Consider the following 25537-nt stretch of genomic DNA (forward strand, 5'->3'; position numbering starts at 1 on the left):
GGCCAAGATTTAATACGGTTATTATTCCGTTCGCTTTGTTTTCCATATTACGGATCTTTAATAATTTAATTTCATATTAATAACTTCAATATTAAAATAAAGGGAATATTTCGTACAGTAATTGCTATATTATGTTTTTAATCTCAAATATGAGAAGACCGTTTGCCTGTCAGAGCATCGTTGCGCCCCCCAGAAAAAATCCTGGACCCGCCCTTGTGAAGCTGTATTGAAAATAATACCAATTATGGGTTATTTACAGATGATAAGGTTATGAACGTCGGCATATACCAATTAAAAACTGCAGACATCCATACCTGTTGAAAGAAGCATAATGCAGCTTACATAATTAAATTCAGGAAATGGATGTTAGTCTCGAAGCAAAAGACGCGGACTAAGTGAATAGGAAGGAGGATGGGGAAGGAGTAAAAAAGAGAGGAGATGATAGCATGGCGGGATGAGACTAAATGCGACGAGGCACACACAATGGGAAGGAAACAAGAAGATGAAGAGATCATAGGGAAGATTGAGGCCACGGATGAGGGGGGGGGAGGGGGAGGAGAGGTCTGGGGTGGTGTATCTTTGGGATCGAGAGTGTTTTTGGGGGTTTTAAAGTGTTGAATAAAGCGGCCCGTGTGCTTGTGTTTGTGTGAGCAGGAAGAGGCGAGGTGAGACCGTGCCAAATCATTCATTCCCCATTCGATTTTATCACGCGCCAAGGAGCGAGTAAGCTAAGAAAGACATTCCCTCTCGCTCATCCTAATCACTAACGCTCCGACGGACAGCCAAGCCTTCCTTCTTTCCGCTTTGGTTTCACGGCGATATTTCTGACTCCTCCTCCTCCAAATATGAGTTTTGTACTGGCAACTAATAGACATTTATGGTATCAGATGATAATATGAGGTTGCACAATTTCGCTGCGGTTTTCTTTGTCGCTTGGATACAAAACAAATTTAACAAAAACTTGATGTTGCTAAAATTATGTAATGACTATTTATGTTGTGATTTTTTTACATTTTTTTCTTCACTAATGTTGTTCGATACGCTCTACTTACATCTGGTAATGCCCATATAAAGGCGCGAAACGTTTGCAAAAATGTTTATGATTAAGTAATATTCTAATTGACCAAACCTCCAGAACAATATCCTCATTTATATACAAAAACAGTGGTCAAGGTCAACAATATGTAAATTATTAGTATGTAAGTGACTAGCAATTGTACAAAAGCAACTATGTAAAAAAAAGTGGTGAAGGACAACAGCATGGATAATATTAGGAAATAAGTGACTATCAATTTCGCAAAAACTACTACGTAAATTTCTACAGAAATGTTATACATATGTTTCAGCAAGTGAAAGCAATTAACAAGGCACAAAGCAAGAGCTATACTTCGTTACAAGGTAGATATGATCAGTTTGGGGATTTTTACTCAGGCTACGCGTAAACAGCAGGAGATGGTCCCCTGAGCCGAAGTCAGGCCTCAGGTGCCACACAGAATCACAGGAAGCCAATTCGTCCACTAATTAAGGGCGATTTTATCACGTGCCAAGGGACGAGTGAATTTAGAAAGATACTTCCTCTAGGCCGTCCTACTCGGCAACCGACAGTTCTTACCACTCCCGGGCGATATTTCTGCCCACATATTCCCACGATAAGCATTAAAATTGGCCCTTATCGAATCAGGTGATAATATTAATGTCGGCGTCAAAATAATGTGCCGCTGTACTTTGCAAATCCATATTTGAACTTCAGTTCATGACATAATAATAGCAGTTGATAGTCTGAGGCGTTACTTTAAGGAAGTTACTCATTATGATTAAAAAAATTTTACTTTGTTTTTCCACATATACTTCATTAAGACGCGACCATGGTTTCGACGCACTGATGGGGCCAGATGATGACGCAGTGCGTCGAAACCATGGTCGCGTCCAAATAAAGTATATGTGGAAAAACAAAGTAAAAATTTTTTAATCATAATAATAGCATATATTATATATTGGCATTAAAAAAATGCTCCGGATCGAACGAATGATGCGTTGCCATGTCTAGCACTCAAAACTTTGCTTCGCGGTAACCGGCAGCGGCCCCGTTAGGCAAAATGACATTAATAATAATTAAAATATTGACATTCACAAATATCAATATTTTTATAGACTATGGACTATAGAAAATTTGAAAAAAATTAAGTAGTATTTCTATCAATTTTATTTTTCTTTCGGGGTGAACTGTAGGACTAGATAGTGTTTAAATATTTTCATTGTTTTACAACAAAATATGCATTCTAAAAATACGCAAAAGCCATTTTATTAATCTACATTAATGTTTGCAATTTATTGTGGAAGATGAATGTTGTAGACGTAGTAGTTTTCCCTAGGTTGAGTTACAAAGTTCATGAAGTTGATAAAACGGCAAATTTTACGGTGCGCGGAGACATTTATTGCACTCGCGTGTCTTATTTTTAAAATTTTCGTAAAACAAAAAATAAATCAGAATTGAAAATAAAATTTCATTAAAAATGACGTATTACTCAATATTATGTCATGCACTGAAGTCAAGATATGAATTTCCGAAGTCTAGCGGCACATCATTTTGACGCCGACAGTAGGAAAAAAGTGACCAGCATCCTGGAAAGATGTTCACGTTTTCCACCGAATCAATGACGACATAGCTGCAACGTTTCGGAAACTAAGACGCTTTCCATCTTCAGGGCTGACGTCTGGTCCGTGTAATCTTGTGTTATTTGAGATCTCTCTTGGTCGTCAAGTCTTCTCTGCTAGGCCCGTTTATTCCTTCCGGATGAAATCCGATCAGGCTTCCGAAACTTCGGCAGCCAATTCATCCTTGACCCGGTGGAAAACGGCATTCCACGGCACTATAAGACAGGAAAACTTAAAAGGATACTTAAAGTGGCTAGCACTTTCGCGGAAACAACTGTAAATTTTCACAAAATTTCAGCCTTCCGACATAGGTTTCAGTAACTTAGCTTGCGGCAACGCAATAAGCAGCAGCTCAACCTCAACAAAACGTAAATATCATCAATTGTGTAAATTTTAGGCAGACTACGGGTACGAGACACAAGGAAGCTGAAGTTACTGGAATACATTTTATTAATTTCCGAAACATTCCTTCCATAAACATTTGGAATTGATCTTGTTTAGCACCAATATTTTCACCTTTATGGAGCTGATTCTGATACTATACCAGATCTTAGAGCTGAAGTACGATGTAGCGAAAGTTACTTCATTTTTATTGCTGTTATCATCCATGAAATAAACGTTACCAAAACATAATTTGAGAAAATATAGAAATAGTCATATTTGAACCACGTTCTGTTGTTATTTGTAATTTTTAGGTCGTGTTCCTTGTTTATTTCTTTATCACTGATGTTTTGTCCTCGTATGTTGGCGACCTAACATATTTATTTGTGTACTCTCAGCATAAATACCTTCTTATGTGATGTTCTATTTATGAAGTGTCAATCGATCTCAGTTTAAGTTTTATTATTCATTTACGCTATAATCAGTGTCTTCTAGCACGAATATAAGTTAACGTTAAGAAACTACTCTGGCAGAATAACCTTCATACGCATCACCATCACTCAGGCCACGCGAGGAATATTTGTTTTGTAGGCAGTTTAGTCGGAGATTTTATCCACAAGAGGCAAAGCAAATAGAAGAATAGTAATTGCTCTCATCGTCTTTTAATGACAGTTCTCCCGTGATCTTATCGAGGTGCGTTGCCAATTGAGACGAGAGAAAATGAAGAGACTTCGAGGTCCATTTACACTCGATCCGGCTGACTAAACTAAACCTCCTCCTTGTCCGTCTCAAAATTGGATGGCCTCATCATCTCTGGGCAATTGAACATTATCCATCTCCGCTCAAAACCTTTTGAACTCTTAATTTTGTTATCTTTCGCGAAATGTTATTTAATCTAACTCGCATGAAGGTAGTACTAACGCAGAAATGGCGGCGAAAAAAAATGAATAGGCGAGATTTAGGTTCTCAGTGGAGTGCCCTATGTGCAAAGGCAACAATAATTAACACCAGATACAGAGGTATATAGTTATTCCACTACAGTGGCTCCCCTTTTACAAAAAAGCTTTCCAAGTCAGGAACATAACCTCACGAAAACTCGGCTACAATATTATACCCGAGACAACATTATACTTCCGTAATACAGTTCCAAATATAAACGAAAATAACTTTTTATGATGTTACTTGGAGTTTAGGTCAATTGAAACCAAGTTATAGCCAACGTTTCGATTTATGTAAAATCATCCTCAGGGCTATGAAAGTGAAAACATGAACAATATAAATGAGGATGATTTTACATAAATCGAAACGTTGGCTATAACTTGGTTTCAATTGACCTAAACTCCAAGAAACATCATAAAAAGTTAATTGAACAAGGTCAAGAATAGAAGAGGAAAAGTAAAAGAAAATAGTTCATGCCATAGACAGAATAAAAAAGTAGTCAACATTCATTCAAATCAGGCATTCATAAAGATTTTTTAATTTGCAGCCATTAGGACAGTAGAGAGCACATTTTTCGTTAAAACTGAAACCCAAAGCGTATAAACCCAAAGCCTATAAACTTAAACTATCCCAAAACTGTCTCACAATGACTATTGATAACAACTGGCGTACGGTAACGCCTATTAGTGGGAACGCAAGTCCAAGTAGGAACGCAAGTCTCTTACTGTTAAAGATAGTTATGCGAATCGCCAGTTGAAAATTATTTTTCCACGAGTTGCCTAGGAAAAAATATTACGGTGCACCTCCAATCGAATCAAATTGTTGATATCTAATCAGAATTTCAGGCAGAATAACAAAATTAGTAATTTCAATAGTTTTCCCTCGGAAAAAACGTAATTCATCTTGATACAAATTATTTTTCAAAACTAAGGGAAATGTTCCCGAGGTTTTCCTTTGGTATCGTGTTCTTCATAAGACCGCTGGCCCACTGATGGCTTCTCTGGGATATCATATGCAATAATGCAGATATTAACAGCAGTTCTACAGCCACATTCGAACACTATGGCTTAAGACCATTTTCCCAGCATGGCGTCTTAGAATCGAAAAGTTGGCAGGTATATCATATTGGGTGGAAATTCATTATGATAGAAAGATGGAAAGGAACTGGAAACGTTTGCTGATCAGAAACACAATGATAAAAAAGGAAGGACATTCCCGAGTTACAATCGATAAACAATGACCTTGTCATTTTTGAGAAAATGTAATTTATTTCTTTTTATTATAATAGTAACAATAATATTAGTATGTCTTTATATGGGCGAGGTTGAGACTAAGAAGTCCCCTTCCTACTAACCCCTCGATAGCGTCAATGCAAACATATTTAAAAACAGTAGATAAACGTTTACAATACAAAGTTTATGCAATATAATACTGGTTATATTATACGCTTCCGTTCCAAATTATTGCGATTTCATAGACATGTTTCAAGTAAACTTTAATAAAAGGAAAAACAAATTGCATAAGCTCATTTGACAATCCTGATCCCTGCCAAACAAATGAATTTTGCGATTTAAGTAAAGAGTCCATTCAAACAAATAAGCTTGTATTAGGCGTACCATACGATTAAATTCATTATAAAAATAATACACAGTCACTTAACGAAACAACAACTGGATCGAAGTCTTCGGATGTAGATGAACCATCCAGAGGTTGGGTCGACACGTATGAAACTTTCTTACCATACCGCCTCAAAAGGGGTTGGAGTAGGGAAGGTTAAAAAATAAAAGAGATTCTGCCGTCAAAATAATAGAGTTTGAATTACATAGAATTAAATCAGTATTTGGAGTAAAAATATGTCAGTTAAATATAAATTTCACCACGCGATTCAAAAGCACGCCACAGCAATTGGTCATATACAATAACTCTATTCTTTCCATGATTTGGTTTAGCACATTATCTCGGCACAGACAGATCCCTATTTTTATTGAAACTAATACGTTTTTTAATAGAAAGGTTCAGTCAATGAAGAGCTTTGTTATTTAAAGAGGCAATGCTAGCATAAAACTACAAAACCGAAATTTTTAGCTACTAATAAAAACAATAAGGAAGAAGAATAAAACAAGTTTGATGAAGGTAAATTAAAAACTAGTCAGGTCACTAATTAATCGGAGAAGGATGCCGAATGCATAAAAATTTTCCGAAATAGTTCACACAACCCATTTATAAAAACTTGAGTACAATAATCGTATGAAATCAATCATGCCAAGTAACTTTTCCATATTTTCCTCCTGATTATAAGGAATTAGTTAAAACGGCAAATTTTTCCATTACAGCCTACTCGCTTCTATAAAATCAGTACAATTATACATTATGTATGCCTGAGAGCAAAAGCATTTGTGTCCTCTCTTTTCCAAAAGGTTAGGCACCACACAGATCTCGTCATCGAAAAGATTTGGCTGATTCCATCATTTCTATTTTTGCCGCACAGAAAACCGATTCGACGCGTTAAAAATTGACATAACCCTGAATTAAAGAACTTTAGTTTCTTTTCAATTTGTATTTCAAGGTTCTTGGAGAAGTTATATAAATAGGTTGGTGATATGCGTTTTGGATTCTGACATCTATATCGGTTTGACATCGGCGAAGACACAATTTTGGCGAAGCTTCACGGTGAATTAATATTAGCATCTGGCCATCGTATGCTACATGCCATAATCAATTCTTTGCTACTTTTTGCACGACTATTAAATAGTGTGTGGGCTCATAATATACCACCAATCTCCACCAATTCTTTTTGTGGTGGTATTTAAGTTTCACTACGTAGAGATACGGCGAGTCCGTAATACTGGAGATGCGAAAGAATGAACAACACCTTTTAAGTTGACTCAATTTTCAAGCAATTTTGATTACACTTAAAATTTAAAGTAAGAAAAATTTACCTTTCCTCTGAGAACTTAATTTGCGTTTTGTGAGAGGAAAGGAACGGACCAGAAAATGTTACCCACTTTTCGACATTTAATAAGTTGAATGCTTTATGGAATGAAATTCAAATCACAGACAATATTTTTTTAATTTCGAGCTCAGAAACTAAAATGAGTATTGATATGAAACAGAAATTTCACCTACAATGGCATTTATTTATGTTGACGATTTAAATTGCAAATGCAGTAATGATTCGCGGATGAAAGCTAACATATCACCCTAGACATTAATCTGCAATACTCAATATGCAACATTCCTTCAAATATTACTGCGATTGTAAAATAATTTGTATTGTAACATAAACTTCTTCAATAAAATAAAACAAATAATCATAAAATTAAAAATGGAAGCTACATTGTATGCTATTTCGTCCGATGATTATCTCAGCTAATAGCTTGACATATCCAACACTGGAGAGCATAAAAAATTACATATTTTTTAAAATGTTATTTTCGAAAGTAGTGGACATGGTGCTTAAATACATCTGCATGAAATTTTATTACATCTTACAAAATAAACACAAAGATTTTCCTTTGAACTAAAGAAAAGACTTATATCTGTGACTATTTTTCATGCACATCACTAATACACTTGTATTAAAAACTAGACCTATTTCTTTTTCTTTTCAAATCCGGAGAGCGAAGACGCTAGATCAAAAGAGGGAAAACCTTGACTCTCTCGTAAATTTATTCTCTGACAGCCAGCACAGAGTTCTCCCGATATCAGAATAACCTTGGGAACAGAAATACGGAAAATATACGCCTTGAGCAGTTATTAGTGACTTTTTCGAGTGGGCGTAACATAGACGTTGAGTCCAGTGCTCCAGACGGGAGTTTAAACTAACGAGCTCCAGACTACACTTAACGAAGGGAAACCCGTATTTAAAACTCAGAAAAGGAAAATAATATCTACGCACACTAAGAAGATTCAAACTTTATGCTTCACGACCCCTTATTATATATATATATATATATTTTTTTTTAGATCACGAGATGTGGGTCAATGAACCGTTTACTTGTGAAAGTGTGGACTCTTAAAACAACCATTTTAATTCAAGAGAGTTCCCGTAACCATAAATATCCCTTCGTGATAACTGGCATTGTCCATGAAAAATATTTTTATTTAATCATTTGGAACATTTTATAAAGTATAGAACCTGAACGCCATATTGATAAAAAATACACATAAAACGCAATTTCCATAAATGTTAAGTAAACAGAAAAATAGAAAAAGGGAAATGCCTCAAAAGGAACGAAAAAAAGTGCGTAGGCCGGGAATCGAACTCGGATCAACTACTTGGGAGACAACTATGCTGACCATTACACCACCGATGCCTTTTTTAAGGGAATGGTATTTCCAAGGAATGAAATGACTCAGGTGATCTCTTTTCTGCATACGCTTTTTTACGCTTTTTTCTGTTTGAACGGACGTCACTTGGATAGGAAACAGTGGATGAAATATGATCGAAATATCCATTTTCATGATTGACCCACATCTCGTGATCTAAAAAAAAATATATATATAACTAAGAAGATTATAATATATAATATGGTATTTCCAGGAGTATAGGTCATTTATACAAAAGTTAGAAGCCAACGTTTCGATTTATTTTCTTAAATCATCTTCAGGGCTATGTTAGAAAAAGTGTGAAACAATATAAAATACAGAGAATAAGACGATACACAATATTTATACATAAAGAAGGAACAATTGGGGTTTTTTTATATAATACAATATAAAAATTATTATTAGCAAATACGCAAATTGGCAAAACTTGATTAGTATATACGTTGGACGAATGAAATTTGGTAAATGGGTACATCTTCGTATTCCTCACAATGCCCCGATGAAATATTTTTTGTGTATAGTCTCACGTTCGGTATATATCGAATCTACCCTTTCTTAAAACATATCGTATTGCTATAACATATAGGATTTTACATCCAAGGACATAGTTGACCAGGATAATTATATGGAAGATAGCCCTAAATGTCAGTATAATCGAAGAATGGATTCGATTATTATAACAAATACATAAAATTGGCATATGTTGAATAGTGTATCCGTTGGACCAATGAAATTTGGTGCTGGGTACGTCTTGGTATTCCTCACAATTCCCAATGGAAATATGTTTTGCATGTAGTCTCACGATTGATGTATATCGAATATGCTTTTTCTTAAAATATATCGAATCGTTATAGCATACAGGATTTTGCATCCACGTACATAGTTGACCAGGTATTTTAGTGAATTATAATATAGTTTGAATCGCTGCGGACGAACGAGAGGCCAAAGTATTTAAGTACAATAATTAAGTCAATTCAATATTAATTGCTTCACCATAAACCAAAGAAATAAGATCAGCATCACAATTCCTATCAATATGTTGGAGGCATATATTAAACCATTCCCACTCTTTATCTTCCAAATAAGAAAGAGTAATTATTTTAAAATATTAGTTTAAATTGCGTGAAGTGGCCACAGTACTGCCAACGTTGATAGTATCAGCCACGAAGAAGATGGTAGGTTCCGTCGTTGAAACGCTGGCAGCACTCCAGTTCCTGACACGGTGGCAGCCCCAAGAGCTTTTCACAGAGTCCATTCGCCGGGAGAGCATCCAATCCTTCTTCATTAGTTAAAAATTGTCGCAAACGCGAAGAAAAACTTAAGTGAAAGCTCAATTTCAACCGGTGAATAAATGATGAAAAAATAACCACTGAAATTGCATTATAAACAGGTACAATAAACTGACGCTAGTAATATTTTGCGGAGAATAATTCCAATTTCCAAAGACAAATTCCAAATTCCAATCTGTAATTCAAACGTAGCTAATTCAAATACCCGCTGACGCTCATTAAAACAGCTATTTAAATCACTATACGGTTTGTCAATTTAAAATTTCCTGAGCGACCGAGAACTCGATAATACATGTCGAAGAGAAGCGATGGAAAAATTTTTTAGGAGACGACACTACAGAAGGTTCCGAAACAAATAAAGGTGATGAGAGTCCTCCCAGACAATACACATAGACGCGCCATTAGCAGTATCCTTACGTATGTTTACCAGGGAAAACGATGTATTCTTGGCTTTCATCCATATTATTCTCAAAATCGCCTCAGAGACACGGTAGTGGTAACACGGAAAGTGTTCAAAGTCACCACGGCCTAAAGAATTTACTTCGTGGCTCAATATGTGAACGTTATGCTAAGCCTCCCTTCACATCTAAATTAAAGTGCCATATGTGTTACCCCGTTAAAATCGGTATTTTAAGACTTTTAAGTCTACCATTATCTTTCACGTAACACCTGTGACCCACTAAAAAATCTCACACTTTACATTTGCATAAATTCAAAAGGTTTGTGTTTATTTACATACCCTTCCTTGAATTGCACATTTGCTTCCACAAAAATAAATGGATGTAGAAGTAGGCTGTTGGTTTCAAAGATTATTCCCATAATACGTTTCCGCATTCTCTGCTGTTTGTTTCCTTTCAACTTTATAGCCATAGTCAACTGAATTTATGATCGAAGAAATGTTTATACATTCACGAGTGTGCCTAAAGAAACGGCTAATGCAACGCAAAGCCCATAGTATTACTCAATAATTGGGATTAATTTTTATAAATGATATTTTTAAGTAACCTCGATCCACTTTAGAAGATTATTAGTCTACATTTATATGAATTCGATTTATCGCTAAAATTTAAAACTGGCTCCAACTCTTACTAACTGTTTAATCGTTTGCTGTATCAATCCCTCCTTTTTTCTTACGATAAACTTCGCGCAAAATACTAATTCGCTTCGACAGCCTTTCACATCTAAATGCCCGCAAAAAATTTCCATCCCCAAACCTTTTTCTAGATAGGTCCACTGGTTGATTTTTATTATTTCATCTATATATCTTCTCCTCTTCCTCCCATTCCCCAGTTACATAACAGTCTTCCCTCTAACATTGTTTTCGGCATCGCCGTTTAGCACACGATACATCCAGACCTTCTGTCTCCTCCTTATACCATAAGCATTTTAAATTAAAAATGTATACTATATAATTCTTTCACAGTAAATAATAACATCCAAACCTTTTTCTATTCCTTATTCCATATGCATTTAAAATTATAAATTTAAATAATATTATTTTTTTACTGTAAATAAAAATTTTCATTATTTTACCATAGTAATAAAGCTCTTACATTTACATAACATAGAGCAGGGGTGTGTAACTCACTCACACGACGGACTATTTTACGGGAGCGGAAATATTCTGATGATTCTTATCCAAGGAGGTTGTATTTGCAACCTCCTTGTTCTTATCTCATCCGTAACTCAACTATAATATTACCCTCCACACCCACCATGTCCAGTATTCTCTCGTCCTATATACTTTAAGAAGATGTGTAAAACAAAAAAGCGGACTGGACAAGGGTGAACACTTACGGAGTAAGGGTATCGTTACAGTTACAGTGTGAACGAGAAATTAAACCGCGAAACGACGCGATTAAAGCGCCACTTCCAATACGGCGGTGATGTTGATAACCGCTTAAGATCTTTGAACCGCGCGCGGGAAAAAATCCTCCACCACACTCTCCGCCACTTCTCTCGCCAAATAAAGGCTTTAACGACGTCAACCTCAAATTTCTAACACGGTCATTCCCTCAATACTCTCCACCATACCCCCACTACCTTCCATCTCCCTTCTCCCCGCCTCCTCCGTCCTCCGAGTCCAAAAATACCCCCGCGCCGTCTACCCACGGAGGAGGAAGCGATGGTAAAGGGGACGCTAGGGAAGTGGGGGGAGGGGGAGACGGAGAGGAGGTGGGGGAGACAGGGGAGAAGACGGCGATGTGGGGTGGGCGAAGTAGGAAATAGATGGGCAGACTGGAACCAAGGCGGACATTTTTTAAACATACACCTACGCTGGACTCTAAAACACTTAACGTCGCGTACCCTTCGCAGAACTGACTCCCCCAGCAGCTGAGGCAGTTCTACAGGAAGTGCCCAAACGAAGTACATAGCTGTGTACACTCTGAAGAATGTATTCTTTCCAGAACTTCGTCTGTTATCAAAACTTTTTTCTGCTTCAAAGTATATATGAAAGAATATATCCAATATATTCAGGTTGGTAACAAAAACGTTCCTGATTTTTTACGAAAAAAGAGAAACGGCATTAATTTCACAATTTCATTGATTAATGAACGATGTGTTTTGACCGTTTGGTCATTTTCAAGCACAATGTGAAAATTGCTGAAATTAGGAGCAATATTTTTACAGTTCGGATGAGTGAGGACTGGATAATATAACAATACCGTAGATTAATCAATAAAATAGTAGCAAAAATACCATCTCTCTTTTTCATTATGTCAGGATGCCATTCCATTTCATTTCGCCTGCCCCATTAACTTTTAAAACGTACCCTCAATTTTGTCGAAAATATAAAAATTCTGACTACATAAACATGTTCCGTCAAAGCTGGTCTCCGAAATACTCGGCGATACGACACTTCATTGCAATAGTTTGCTAATTTGATGGTTCTTCTTTATAAATTACACTGTTCTGCAAAAAAATAGTTCAAAAAATGCCTGGCTACAATTTAGGGTGTTTCTGGATAATTTTGAGTCGCTGAATCCGAAAATGACCTCCGTTTTTTTTCTATCACCCTCCATTTTTACGCAACTCCTAAATTGGGGAAAACAACCCCTTTTCTAAACTCATCGCTTTTCAAGGGACTTTTACTAATGTTATCTGCTTCTTATTGAAAAAAACTGACGTTTTAAGGCTACCAGGGTCAAGAGAGAGACAAACTTCGCTGGGGTTGAAAAGATTTAGGGGATGAAAACTGAAAAAAAAACTTTAAAAAACATTAAAATAACCATTTTCCTTCGTTTTTTTTGACATATGATATGGTAGCTAATGGAAAAGTTTTTGAGGGATGAATACAATATTCACCCCCCTATTTTGTAAAGAATTAATATAACAAACTATAAGAGGGGGAGGGGGGTATACGAGTGATACCACTCGTATACTCCCCTCTAGGAAGTGGTATAAAGATCTGCCAAAAAAATCTGAACACAAATCAGATTTGTCTAAATATTATTGTAACAGCGTTTGGGGGCTCATGATTTGACTTCGTTGACCTCCTTACTTTTAAAGTAAGAGCTGAGACCTTTCCATCAGATACATTGGAAAACGTTGGGAAATACATTGTAAATACATTGAGAAAAATTAGGAAATACACTGTAAAAGTTATTCACCACATGTTTTGACACCCTTGTACACGTTTTAACGTGTCTTCATGTGTCTTGGCAATCGCACTTAATGATGTTCATGTATTAAATAAACTAGTGGTCTATTCAGTACCTCACACTCTTTCCTGCGTGTCGGGTTATAATCTTCCAAGTTCTTTCTTTATTTTTCTAGCGTGTTCGATTTAGCGTGTTATTTTGCGAGCGATAGTGTTTTCTCGCGATCATTCAGCGATCCTGCAAAAATCATCCCAATTTATTTAGTAACACCAGTACAGTGGAGATTTAGTGTTTAAAGACCAAAGGAAAGCGATGACTGCAATTTTGCGAAAATCTTATGAACTTTATTTCGGGTGTAGAATTGGTGACCAAGACAAATCGTGGGCCCTTAAATTCTGTTGCAGTGGTTGTCATAGAAGTCTTTGTGAATGACTAAACTGGGGAAATTGTTCCCTAAATTTTGGAGTGCCAATGGTTTGAGTTGAACCCACTTGCCATTAAAGAATTGCTATTTTTGCGAAACCGACACTATGGGTTGGCTAAAAAAAACAATCCTGAAATGATTTATCTGAATTTACCATCAGCAATTCGCCCGGTGAAGCATACTGATGCTATTCCTATCCCTAAAGCTCAAGCTACAAGGACTCTCGATGATTCTGATGTCTTAGTGAACGAAGCTACACTGGAAGTGGAAGCAGATCCTAGCCATCGAGATGAATATTACAGCCCTGATGTAGAAGAACCCCACACTAGTCAAAAAGGGCACCTCATCCCATAACACGAGGACCTAAGTGATCTAATACAAGAGTTAGACTTACCAAAGGGTAAAGCACAACTTCTTGGCTCACATTTGCAGCAGAGGAATCTTTTGGCTGATAGTGTGAATGTTTATTACTACAGAGGCAGACAGTCAACGCTCACTCAATTTTTTTCAACGGATGATGAAAATAATGATCTGATTTTCTGCACTGATATTGAAGGACTGATGAGGAAATTAGCGATTTAGAATGTTCCAGACCAATGGAGGCTATTCATCGACACGTCGAAGACAAGTTTAATGACTGTTTTACTGAACAACGGCCACGATTTACCTTCGGTTCTCTTGGATATGCCACTGTTTTAAAGGAAACCCATATTCCAGATTTTTGTGGCAGCTTTATACCACCTCCTAAACCCCCTCCTATACCACTCGTATACCCCCTCCCCCTCTTATATTTTATGTTATATTAATCCTTTACAAAATAGGGGGGGGTGAACATTGTATTCATCCCTCAAAAACTTTTCCATTAGCTACCATATCATATGTCAAAAAAAAACGAAGGAAAATGGTTATTTTAATGTTTTTTAAAGTTTTTTTTTCAATTTTCATCCCCTAAATCTTTTCAACCCCAGCGAAGTTTGTCTCTCTCTTGACCCTGATAGCCTTAAAACGTCAGTTGTTTTCAATCAGAAGCAGATAACATCAGTAAAAGTCCCTTGAAAAGCGATAAGTTTAGAAAAGGGGTCGTTTTCCCCAATTTAGGAGTTGCGTTAAAATGGAGAGTGATGGAAGAAAAACGGAGGTCATTTTCGGATTCAGCGACCCAAAATTAGCCAAAAACACCCTAAATTGTAGCCAGGCATTTTTTAAACTATTTTTGCAGAACAGTGTTATCATTATTCTGAATAGTTGAAGTGTTAAAAACAAGTTTTGAAGTGCACATTTAACTATTCCATTTATGATGGTTTAATTGGGAACAAAATATCGATGGATTAAGAGTTTGGACATTAAACGACAGAGGAATATTTCATACAGTGGGGCAGCCAGGTGTTTTTCTCAGGGAGGGGGGCCCAAAAGCAGGGGGAATTTTTTTAAAACTGAGTATTAAGTTTACGGTTTTAAACTAATTTTCAATTAATCTCTATAATCTCAGGCTCAACTTTGTGAAAGTTCATTCTAACAAATGAAAAGAACAAACTATGTGTTGATGACGCCTGACGATGACGCCTCTGCGTCGAAGCTAGTTGTACCGCGAGAATAAATTGGTGGATAAAGACATAGTTAGTTCTTTTCAATTGTTTTAATATTCAAAATAAATAAAACTCTTTTTTCACAGTAATCTTTTGTAAATTCATGATTTTTCAATTTTTCGTTTTCTTCTATGAAGGAAAGTAATTGTGCCTCTATATTTCGGGGTGGGTCCGGACACACCGGACCTCCCCCCACTACGACACTAATGTCGCAATTAAAAAAGGGTCACGACATAACCCTAGGAAGATACAGACTTGATGAGATTGGACATGCTAAGTGAAGTATTAAAACTAAATTAAAGAGAAGGATTTTGATTGCTTTCTCGCGACATATTTTCATACCATTTGATTTTTTTTTTTTATTTTCCCTGATTTATGATCTCAAATATAAATGCATTCTGATCTTATAAATACGTATTTTTTCGTGAATTTGAATTAATTACGTAAGTGATAAATATTGGGCTAATGGAGAACCGTGTAGTGAGCTGCGTAAAACCAGAATTTCCATCTTTTCGTACCCTGTAATACAAGAGTTCTTTGTTACATAAAAGGTTCCCCTGACGGAAGCAAAATAACATTTTATGCATGAGATAAGTTATCGCCAAATTACACTTTTTTATCACTCGCCGGAGGCACTCCTATGCCTAATGCAACACTCATAGTAAAGTCAAAATCTTCAACAAAGTAAAGTCACGCATGTGGTCTTTTCATGTAGTTCCCATTACAAAAACAACACTGTCGCGGATAAAAACGAGTTCAAATGTCTGTTAGAATACAATTATGGTAAAATACTTATAGCAAAGGGCAATGAGTGCAAGACCCTGGGAATTTCAAGAACCTTGCCATGAAAGTGATTTAATTTTTGCCCAGTTTAACAAATAAAAAATAGCATGGGCATTTATATAAAGTAGTTACTGATATATTTTTAACACAAAGTTTCACTAAATCAGGAACAAATATTTTTCCATTTATAAGAGATAAAGGAAAGCAAAGTATACCGCTCACCTCTCTTCATATTTTACACAATAAACTCAGTTTTAACAGTGTGGATTTTTTCAATCATAATAATAGAAGAGCAGACAAACTTTTGTAATTGTCTGCACTGAAATATAACATTTCACGAACTCGGTTTCATCGGGTAACCTTGAGCATGATGGTTACCCTTTGAAACCTATGTCAGTATAAGTTTGATTTAAAAATGGAAAGTAACAAAATTTTCTGCGCTCTTCCATCATTTGCTCATACCATTCATATACACCATATCCCTATTCCATTCCTGAAATGAAATTCAGGATATATTCTAAAATAACTTGGTTAATATTGCGTTGAAATTACAGCTAAATGCAGCCATTTCGTACACGTATTCACCTGTAACAATTCTCCTTGACGACGCAAAAAAAAACAATGAGAGTCGAATAATGGACAACAATTCTTGTTGACAGCGCGAAAATAAACGAAAAAGTTGCCATGTGACGGAAATAGTGGCGATCAGTTGTACCCGTAGTCGATCCCGATTTTTCGTCCTGAATACTTATCAAATGTGGTTGTAAATTGTGTTAATCTGCTTTGTGAAGTCATGGCGCGTGTCTTCCCTCCAGAATTTTCTTCGTGAGTAATTACTCAGGAAAAATGTGTCTATAATTTGTGCTAATTTGATTTGAAATAGTAAAAGTGAACATTACACATTATTAACACCAATTGGTTCCTTTTGACCAGATCCAACAATTTTTCATGCGTAAATAATTTATCGATAACCTCCTCAATATTTTCTTCTCGGTCCCTCCTATTCTACCACTTACGTGCATAAACCCCTCTCATTCCCCTCAAGATCCGTATCATTTCCACCTTTAATATATAGAATAAAACATTATTCTTATGGCCACCTTATCACCACGTTGATTCGTTTACAGTACGAAACATTGAAATCAACATAAACGCTCACTTTCCTCCTGAAAATGGTCGCTGCAAAACAAACAAAACGTTACCATCGATATGAATTCCTTACCCTGGACCATAAGATGGCCGTTATAATCCCACCAAGACGTAGTTATCAACTTCTATCTCATTTGGATCAAAATATGGCCACTGAAACATCACAAACGTCATTAATACAGTATATTCCGTTTAATGGGTCCACCGGTTACTTGGGGCAGCCGCTTAATTGGGGCAGATCTTGAAGAACAGAACCCAATAGAGGAATATCCTAGAGTATTCTCCGCTTAATTGGGACAGCATGCCGCTTTATTGGGCCATGAGTCGGCGACATTGACTCTATACTCGCGACGACATTAATTTTTTTTGTTTTCAGATTACTATTTTTTATATTTTCCTCCTTTGATTTAATCTTTTTTTTTAAATGATCCTATTGTTGCCCTATTTTGAAATCTCTTATTGTTATTCTATCCGCAAGAGGATAGGACTTTTCCTTAATAGGACTTAGTAAAAGACATTCATTCAGCGTCGCCCAAGGCCGTGAAAAATATTTTAGCTAAATTGTTGTAATTATTTAAATTATAATAAAGTAACCAAACTCGCTGATTTATTAATGAAATAAATAGTTTAACAAACTTATGTTGCATTATAAACATTCTTTAGTCTTCTACCTATCATTTCAACCTTGTTTATGCCCATATACAGGATAGTTAGCCTAATTGGGGCAGCCGCTTAATTGGGGCAAAGTGCACAAGTCCCGATAAGTCCCAATTAGCCGGAATCTACTCTATCATGAAAACCCAAAGCTACTGGAGCAGCTGGTAAATTATTATTTCAGAGGACAAAAAAAACGCCCTCGTTGACATTATCCAACCGTGCCAACGGCTTTCTAACCTCAGCATACCACTCAACATCCCTACATTATTTAGACCTACGATCCCTACCTCCATTAACCCTTTCCCGATCCCCATTGAGTTAAATACGTACGGCCTGACTCACTGACGACGAATCTCAATAGTGTCTGGCCACTGGGCCCGAAGGGGAGAAGAATGTACCCGCGACTTAAGGATCGCAATTACGGGCTATGTGTCTTCAAGGGTGCAGTGTCTAGAGGGCGCGGGAGGTGCAGCGAACGCTCTTCTACCGATGGCACCGGATGGAAATAGAATCGAACCCAATGTCTGGAACGCACTCACGGCATGCGATGCAATGGTAATGGCCTTCATCTATCGCGCTCGTCAGTTATTTAATACGATCGGCATAACAAGAGTAAAAAAAAGCGTTACGAGAGCGGTATGAAGATCAAAGGATTTATGCATTTCCGGGCCAACGCTCGCATTCCATTACGTCACTCATAACGTACGATTCCAAAAGGAATAAGATGATATGAAAAGAAACAGCCATCGCATTCCCAAGAAATGCATCGTATGATGGAGCGGCACTTCAAAGAAGCTACGTTGAACGAGGACATATTGAATCATGAATGGGTGCTCGAAATAGATTGGCCACTGCGAAATGAATGTTAAGGCTAAGCACTAAAATATAAAACGAAACATTAACACCAGTGGCGGATCCAGGATAGGGGCAAGGGGAGGCTAAGTGGGTTAAAATTCCAGCACTAGAGGGGGTCGAAAAAAATTACCATTCTATCTAGTGTGAATTGGATACCCAAAGGGGGGAGCTATAGCCCCATTAGCCCCCCCCCTATAGATCCGCCACTGATTAAATCCAAATTATAATTTATTCCATAGGGAATATTAGGATTACTGCAATAGTTCCATGAGAATGTGAAAAAAAATTTCCTCGCATTTCTATTGTATAGCCGTCTGATGAAACTGCGCCTGAAAGATGACGCTACCTACGAGGAACGATCAATCGTCCCTCAAAATGACTTGATCACATTGAAAGAGCGATTTAACAAGAACTTCATGGTATTACATCCACTACCATGATAATTGCCCCCTACGAGAAATTTACGAGAATCGAAAAACTCACATCGCAAAGTCGAGGGAATAAAATTAAATAAAATGCTTAAACATTTAAGTCACTCATAATGTTCTATTCCAAAAGAAAAAACATGAGATACTGAGAAATAGCCATCGCATTCCTAAGAAATGCATAGTTTGGGTGAAGCTTTTTTCTAAACAAGATGCTGTCCACGAAGAAATACTCATTAATGGGATCAAAGAAATTAATAATTACTATTTATTAATTCAGGAATTTCATGGAAAGATTAAATTCAGTGGTCAAAATGAAATGAACAGCAGTAAATGGAACTCCGATTTTTTCGCAACAAATACAAATAAATAATAATAATAGTAGTACACTTTGGAGCTTTTAAATTGGATTATACTTCAAGACTCATGTACGAACGTAAATCAGCAAACTGTAACGTTAATCAAATACTAAAACATCAGGTTGACTTCTAACTGATATACCAAACAGCGTCGTAAAACGTCGCACAGTGCATTGAAATGGAAATCGCAAAAAACCTCAATAAGTATTATTTTTAATTCTGCATCTGACGATTTTAACTTAAATTGACACGTTCTGAATTCAACTGATACGTTGAATGTGAATAATGAGCGCGATGTTGAAAGCCATTATCCGTTATACTAGCTCATCAATATTACCGATATGATCACAGTACAAATATGTCAAAAAGATCTTTGTCAAAAGAAAACTCTGAACAATTAAATAATCATTTCCGGTTTTCCTCTCTGAAATCCAAAGGACAACTTACAGTAGGGCTATTTTTTACGGATTTAAAAATGTAGTTTAACCGGCATAACGAGTTTGAATTTTAGGGGGTACGGCGCGCCGTACCGGCCCAACTACGGCACTGAATGCAGTTGTAAAACAATTATGTATGATCTTAGATTTTCCCGGCGTATCAGTTGCGGAAAAGTTTTTCAGGTTTTCCACCCGGTTGATGTCGTCCATGTCTCCCGACGTTTCGATCCGCGACTTGCTGATCAAACTCAGGGGATCTTCCGAATGAAGATCTCCCTCGGATGAGAAGAGAGATCTTCGGAGATCCCCTGAGGAAGATCAGCAAGTCGCGGATCAAAACGTCGGGAGACATGAACGACATCAACCGGTGGAAAACCCGATAAACTTTTCTGCAAATAAAACAATTATGATTTTCACTCACCCATCTTGCCGCGGTCCTGGGATAGAAGTGTCCTGAGCAGCAGCCACCTCTATGTCGTCATAGCTCCAGATGGACCGAGGCAGCCTCTTACCGTGAGGCGCGGCAGCGGGAGCGGCTGCAGCGACCGGCGGAGCGGCATCCCTCACCCCCGCCCGCTCAACCTCCTCCTCATCTTCCAACACCTCTTCGTACTCCATCGGCATCATCGTCATGGTCACCTTGATGGCAAACGGGGCGTGCTGCGGTGACGTCACCACCTGCGGCGACGGTGCGGATCGAACCTGAACCCTAGGGACGTGCTGTTGACCACGATGGCCGTCTTCAGAATCGGATGGGCTCATTGGATCACTCTGGCTGCCCAATCCCTCGTCCCTTGTCTCAACGGCCGTGTACATCTGTGGGTAAACCCTAATGCCGCCACTCATATCGTACGGCTCCGGACATCCCCCGGCCGAGACGCGGATCTCTGGGGCGATGGACTGTCCGCTGGCACCGTCCTCGCAGGTCACGTAAACGGTGGGTCCAGGGATTTCCAGGGTGGCCTCCAGGCCGGGTCTGGGGCCATCTGCAGCGACGGGGGCCTGTCCTCCTCCGTCTCCGGGGGCCTCCTGGACGAGTAGCTGGAGGGAGTTCCCCGCCTTGGAGATAATCTCGTCCACCTGGGAGGCTTGGAGGCCGCGGGTTGACAGGTTTTGTACTGCCAGGAGGATGTCCCCCGGGACAAGGTGGCGGGAGGCTAGGGTGCCGGGACATACCTGCATGACGGAGAAAAATGGAAAAAAAAAATCTTGAGAATATCAGAACCAAAGTAATAACCAAAGTGTTGACGGCATTAATTAGTATATTCGATTTTTAGAATAATTTCCTGAAAGATAGGAAGATGGTAGAGTTTATAACGCATATCCTAACCAGAGTTATAACCCACGCATTAAGTACATCAGTAAGTGTATTAGATTCAAATCAATAGTTCGCGAGTTCACTTCGTGGAATGGTGACACGATAGATTCAAAAATAAACTTTGTTACATTCAAGGTGCAGTTTGTTATTGGAAAGGTAACCTCTTGATAATGACCTGAAAAGGTCGAAACCGGTAAAGTTTTTAGTAAATACTGTGTGAAGTGTAACAAGGGCATGCGATGCCTTGAATATCCTGCTGCAAGATAGAAAACAAATGGTCCAATTGGTAGGGTATACTTGTATTAACCAATGGTTAGCCTTATATCAAAAAAACATTGTTCGATGTCTTGACTATTTGCATAAAAGTTTATCACCTTCCAAGAAAAATAACCTGGGGAATGCTCTCGTGCTCCACACCACGTGACTATTCTTTCGCTGCCAAAGTTTCGCGAACAACTGGTTCGTTACTCGTTCTCAATGAAAATGTACATACACTTAAATTTTCATTGATAAAATGTGTACACTTAGAAGTATTCAATATCGCAGGTCTTAAAGAAATAGCATCCCGGTGTATTGCCAGTTTCTTACTCGCGAAAATATCTTGGATACATTCTTGAGTTATATTAAATACTATTTAATAATAAAATTGATTGACAATACTTGACTTAAATAATATTGATTGACAATAGATTGGAATTGTTTTGCTATGAACATAAAAATGTGTACGTATGGCTGAGATCCTTCCGGTATTATATCCCTTCGTTAGCTCCGTTAACGGTTTAATATTTCGTTCAGTAAAAAATTGTTAAGTAAGGGCAATAAACGCAATTTTAGGCTTACAAAAAACATTTTTTTTTATTAATTCACCCAATTATAGGGAATCGCGGAAAATTGTTAGGGCCACGGGCGCAGCTAGGAATTAAGGCTAGGGGAGGGAGGTGTCCACCTACAGAATTTTTTAAAGATAATTGGTTCAAAATGGTGAGTTTTATGGCTTTCTGATGGACATTTTATTAATCCTTACTCTCTTCTACAAGTACATTAATCAAGTTAAGTAAAATGGATTAAACTTTAAAGTTAACACTCAGCTCTGGTGGAGGTTTTATCCCCTAGGTTTTATCCCCCCCCCCCCCTCGCTACGCCACTGGTCAACAAATAAATGCACAATACCCAAGTAAATTTTTCATTATCACATTTAATTTCATGGCCTATTCAAATACTTGGACAATAGTGAAAATAAACATATTTCTATCCCCATTAAGCAAGGCTTTTCCTATTTTGCACAATAACTTATTCATGATAATGAAACTATTTCAAATTGATGTTCCTAATTATTAAAACGGGAATCATAAATTTTAAAGCACTTTAAACAGATTGGGAATTTAAAGTAAATTTATTTCGGCACCTTTTTGCTGGCGGTTGAGACGATTATATGTCCTATAGATTATAATTTGTAGCCTTCTTCAATTATAGCATATATTTTAAAATATGTCAAAAAAGTAGGGGGAGAACAATAATTTTAATACAATACGGCGGGGGACAATATTATTAATTTGTAATTCAATTCTATTATGAACCATTATACAGAAAACTTCTTCCCCGGATACTATTTTGTACACATTTCTTACCCACAATTTATTATTCCAAGATTTATAAATCTTGCCGGCAGCCTTTCAAGGAGTGGATGGGGTAAGGCCGTACTGCAGATGAAATATTACTGTGTAGCATTTTGTAGGATCAATATAACGTTGTTGATAAACACACTGTGAGCGGATAGATTAGCTGTATTGACGAATTTTCAAGAATACCATATTAAAAACTAATTTTCTTAAATTTTAAAGGCCTACCGAATTACTTAGTTTGGGGAAATATAACTTTACACACATCTCCTATTGCCCAATCTCCGGTATTGTCTAGTGGTTAGGATACCCGGCTCTCACCCGGGAGGCCCGGGTTCGATTCCCGGTACCGGAATACTTTTTTTTCTCAGGTTAAGCAATCACTTAAATTTTATCTTTAGACAGAATCGTTTCACATAATCTGGACCACTTTGTTCCAGCTTCGTGACAAAAATTACGCACACAATCATTAGCAATTGGAAGCTCGTTATCTGTGCCTTTGAAATTCTTAACATTAACAGGAAAACAATCGAACAGAATATACATTCCAAGGTAAAAGACACACTTGACCTAAAAAATAAAAATACTTCATTTTCTTTATTCATAAGGCGCAAAAGCACTTATACATATCAGCTGACATGCCTCCATTACAATCCACGTAATGTGACGCTTAACTTTTATGCTTGGGCCCTGGATATCTCATGCAATACAATAAGTCGTCTAGGTAATATTTGGTAGGTCGATGGTTCTTTCAGGAAGTTCATTTATAATAGATCTCCTTAGGAGTAAAAGGCTTGCTTGAATGTAATAATTTTTAAGCTGTAAACGAGCTATAACCCTAAGGATGATTATTTAAGCTTAAGCGACAATTACTACTTGGAGATCTGTAATCTTTCCACACAAGAATTTGCATTCACGATTCCAATGAGAAGTTATTTTTCGGTAAAAAGTGATAATAGTACCTATTACATGTAAAATAGCTTCACAATATTATTTTAATAAAAATTCCCATAATTGCAAGATACATTTTATATCATTTGTAATAATCCACCGCTGATGAGTTGTTTACTACAGAGAACATCCAGAAAGAAAGACGACTTACGCTGGCTTTTATCTCTCCTCACCCACAACTTATGCTCCATGGAAGGTATGCAACCACACATGCGCCTAAGTAAAAACCGGTTGCTTGTTTTGGATGGGCCTAGGATAAAAATGTTCCCTTCTATGTTCGAATCAAGTCTAACATCGCAGAATGGGTAACGTCGCAGCTTCTACTCTGATTATTGATAAGTAAACATCCTCTGGCGGTGGGACGAGCCGCTACGATGAATTTCTGGAGCCCCTCTCAGTAAGCTAGCTCACTCTAGCAGCTAAATGAGAAACCAAGTCGTCAACCCCTACGCGGCGCGCAAGTTAAAACCGGAACATTTCAGGGGCGATAGGAAGAGTAAAGTTATGGATAAGTGCTAGTGTTGTGCACCAAAATATTCGTGGCCCATCGTGTGCATTTAATAATTACATATCTGCAGTCGCATAACTTGTACGACCTCTTATCCGCACAGTTTTCAGCATATTGCTACCACGCTACTGCATGAATGATGCAGAATATCATGAATCAACATAAAAAGCAACCAATTACCATCAAAGTTGACGTCAACAGTTATATATTAGAACGGAAAATTGTTGCGTTCCTGATTAGCTATAAAGAGATGCATATTCAAATCATGTTTAAAGAAATGATTTTTTCACAGTCAAATTCTACTTTCAGTGAATGAATACAAACAAAAAAAATATTGTCATTTTTTCGATGCCATACATACATGGTAAAAGGAGCTTAAAAGGCCAAATATCACCGTATTATATTTACAGTCTCACAACATTAAGCGTCAGGACATAGTAAAACTACACATTATATGATAACAACATTTTTAATCTCATTCAAGGGAAAATGGTACATTCGGAGGAAATTTTGTCATAGGGTTATTTAAAGGAGGGTATTATTATGCAAGTAGTGCAAGGGTAAAAATTACTTCCTACAATTAAGGACGAATGAATATTCCCGCAATCATTTCGAAAAATTTACATTTCCGACATGCTAAAATTCAAATGAAAATGCAACCAAATTTATAAGTTAGTTGAGATTATGTGCAACTCAAAAGATAAGTAAATATCATATCGTGTTAAATCATTTTGCAACTTACGGGAAAATATTTTCAAAACGATCTAAAATGTATTCTTGGTTCAGTACTCATAGCCATTTATGATATTAGATTTTAAAAATTATCAACCACTCGATGAAACTGTTGCCAGAATCATAAATAGAAAAATTGACATCAATTTACACATTCAGGCAAGTAACCTCTGAAATTTTATCAATTATGACGCAATATAAATCATATGACCAACACACAAAATTGCATCCAAGAGATTGGCATCCAATGATATGCCCTTAATAACAAGTTAAGCACTAACCATCGCAATAAACCGTAGATAAAATATATTAAACAACAACTATGTGTTACTTCAGTAACAATATGTTAAACGAGAATATTTAATGGCGTATGCACAAGCCAACTTTAATTTAAGAAAATGTTTTGACTAATTCAGTTAAACATATAAAAAAAGTATACATCCTCGGTGATGAATAGTTAAGTAATAGGCAATAGTTTGATGAGCAATTCCCTCACCTTGCAATAAAATGATTCCGCTTTTTCAGGGGTAAAAAGGCTT

At 37.1% G+C, this 25537-nt stretch overlaps 1 protein-coding gene and 1 non-coding gene across 3 annotated transcripts in view; one reads left to right on the forward strand and one right to left on the reverse strand.

Annotated features, from left to right (window-relative positions):
- LOC124160627 (protein piccolo-like) overlaps nucleotides 1-25537 on the reverse strand; it is a 310967-nt gene that overhangs the window by 233997 nt on the left and 51433 nt on the right. For both annotated transcript variants that reach the window (XM_046536528.1, XM_046536527.1), the window contains exon 2: nucleotides 20292-21046. In XM_046536528.1, coding sequence (XP_046392484.1) covers nucleotides 20292-21046 — 755 coding nt within the window. The remainder of the gene's footprint in view (nucleotides 1-20291; nucleotides 21047-25537) is intronic.
- Nucleotides 23091-23162, forward strand: Trnae-cuc. The gene has a single exon. It is a non-coding gene; the product is annotated as a tRNA-Glu (tRNA).

This window comes from Ischnura elegans, chromosome 6, assembly GCF_921293095.1.
Source record: "Ischnura elegans chromosome 6, ioIscEleg1.1, whole genome shotgun sequence".
Taxonomy (NCBI): domain Eukaryota; kingdom Metazoa; phylum Arthropoda; class Insecta; order Odonata; family Coenagrionidae; genus Ischnura; species Ischnura elegans.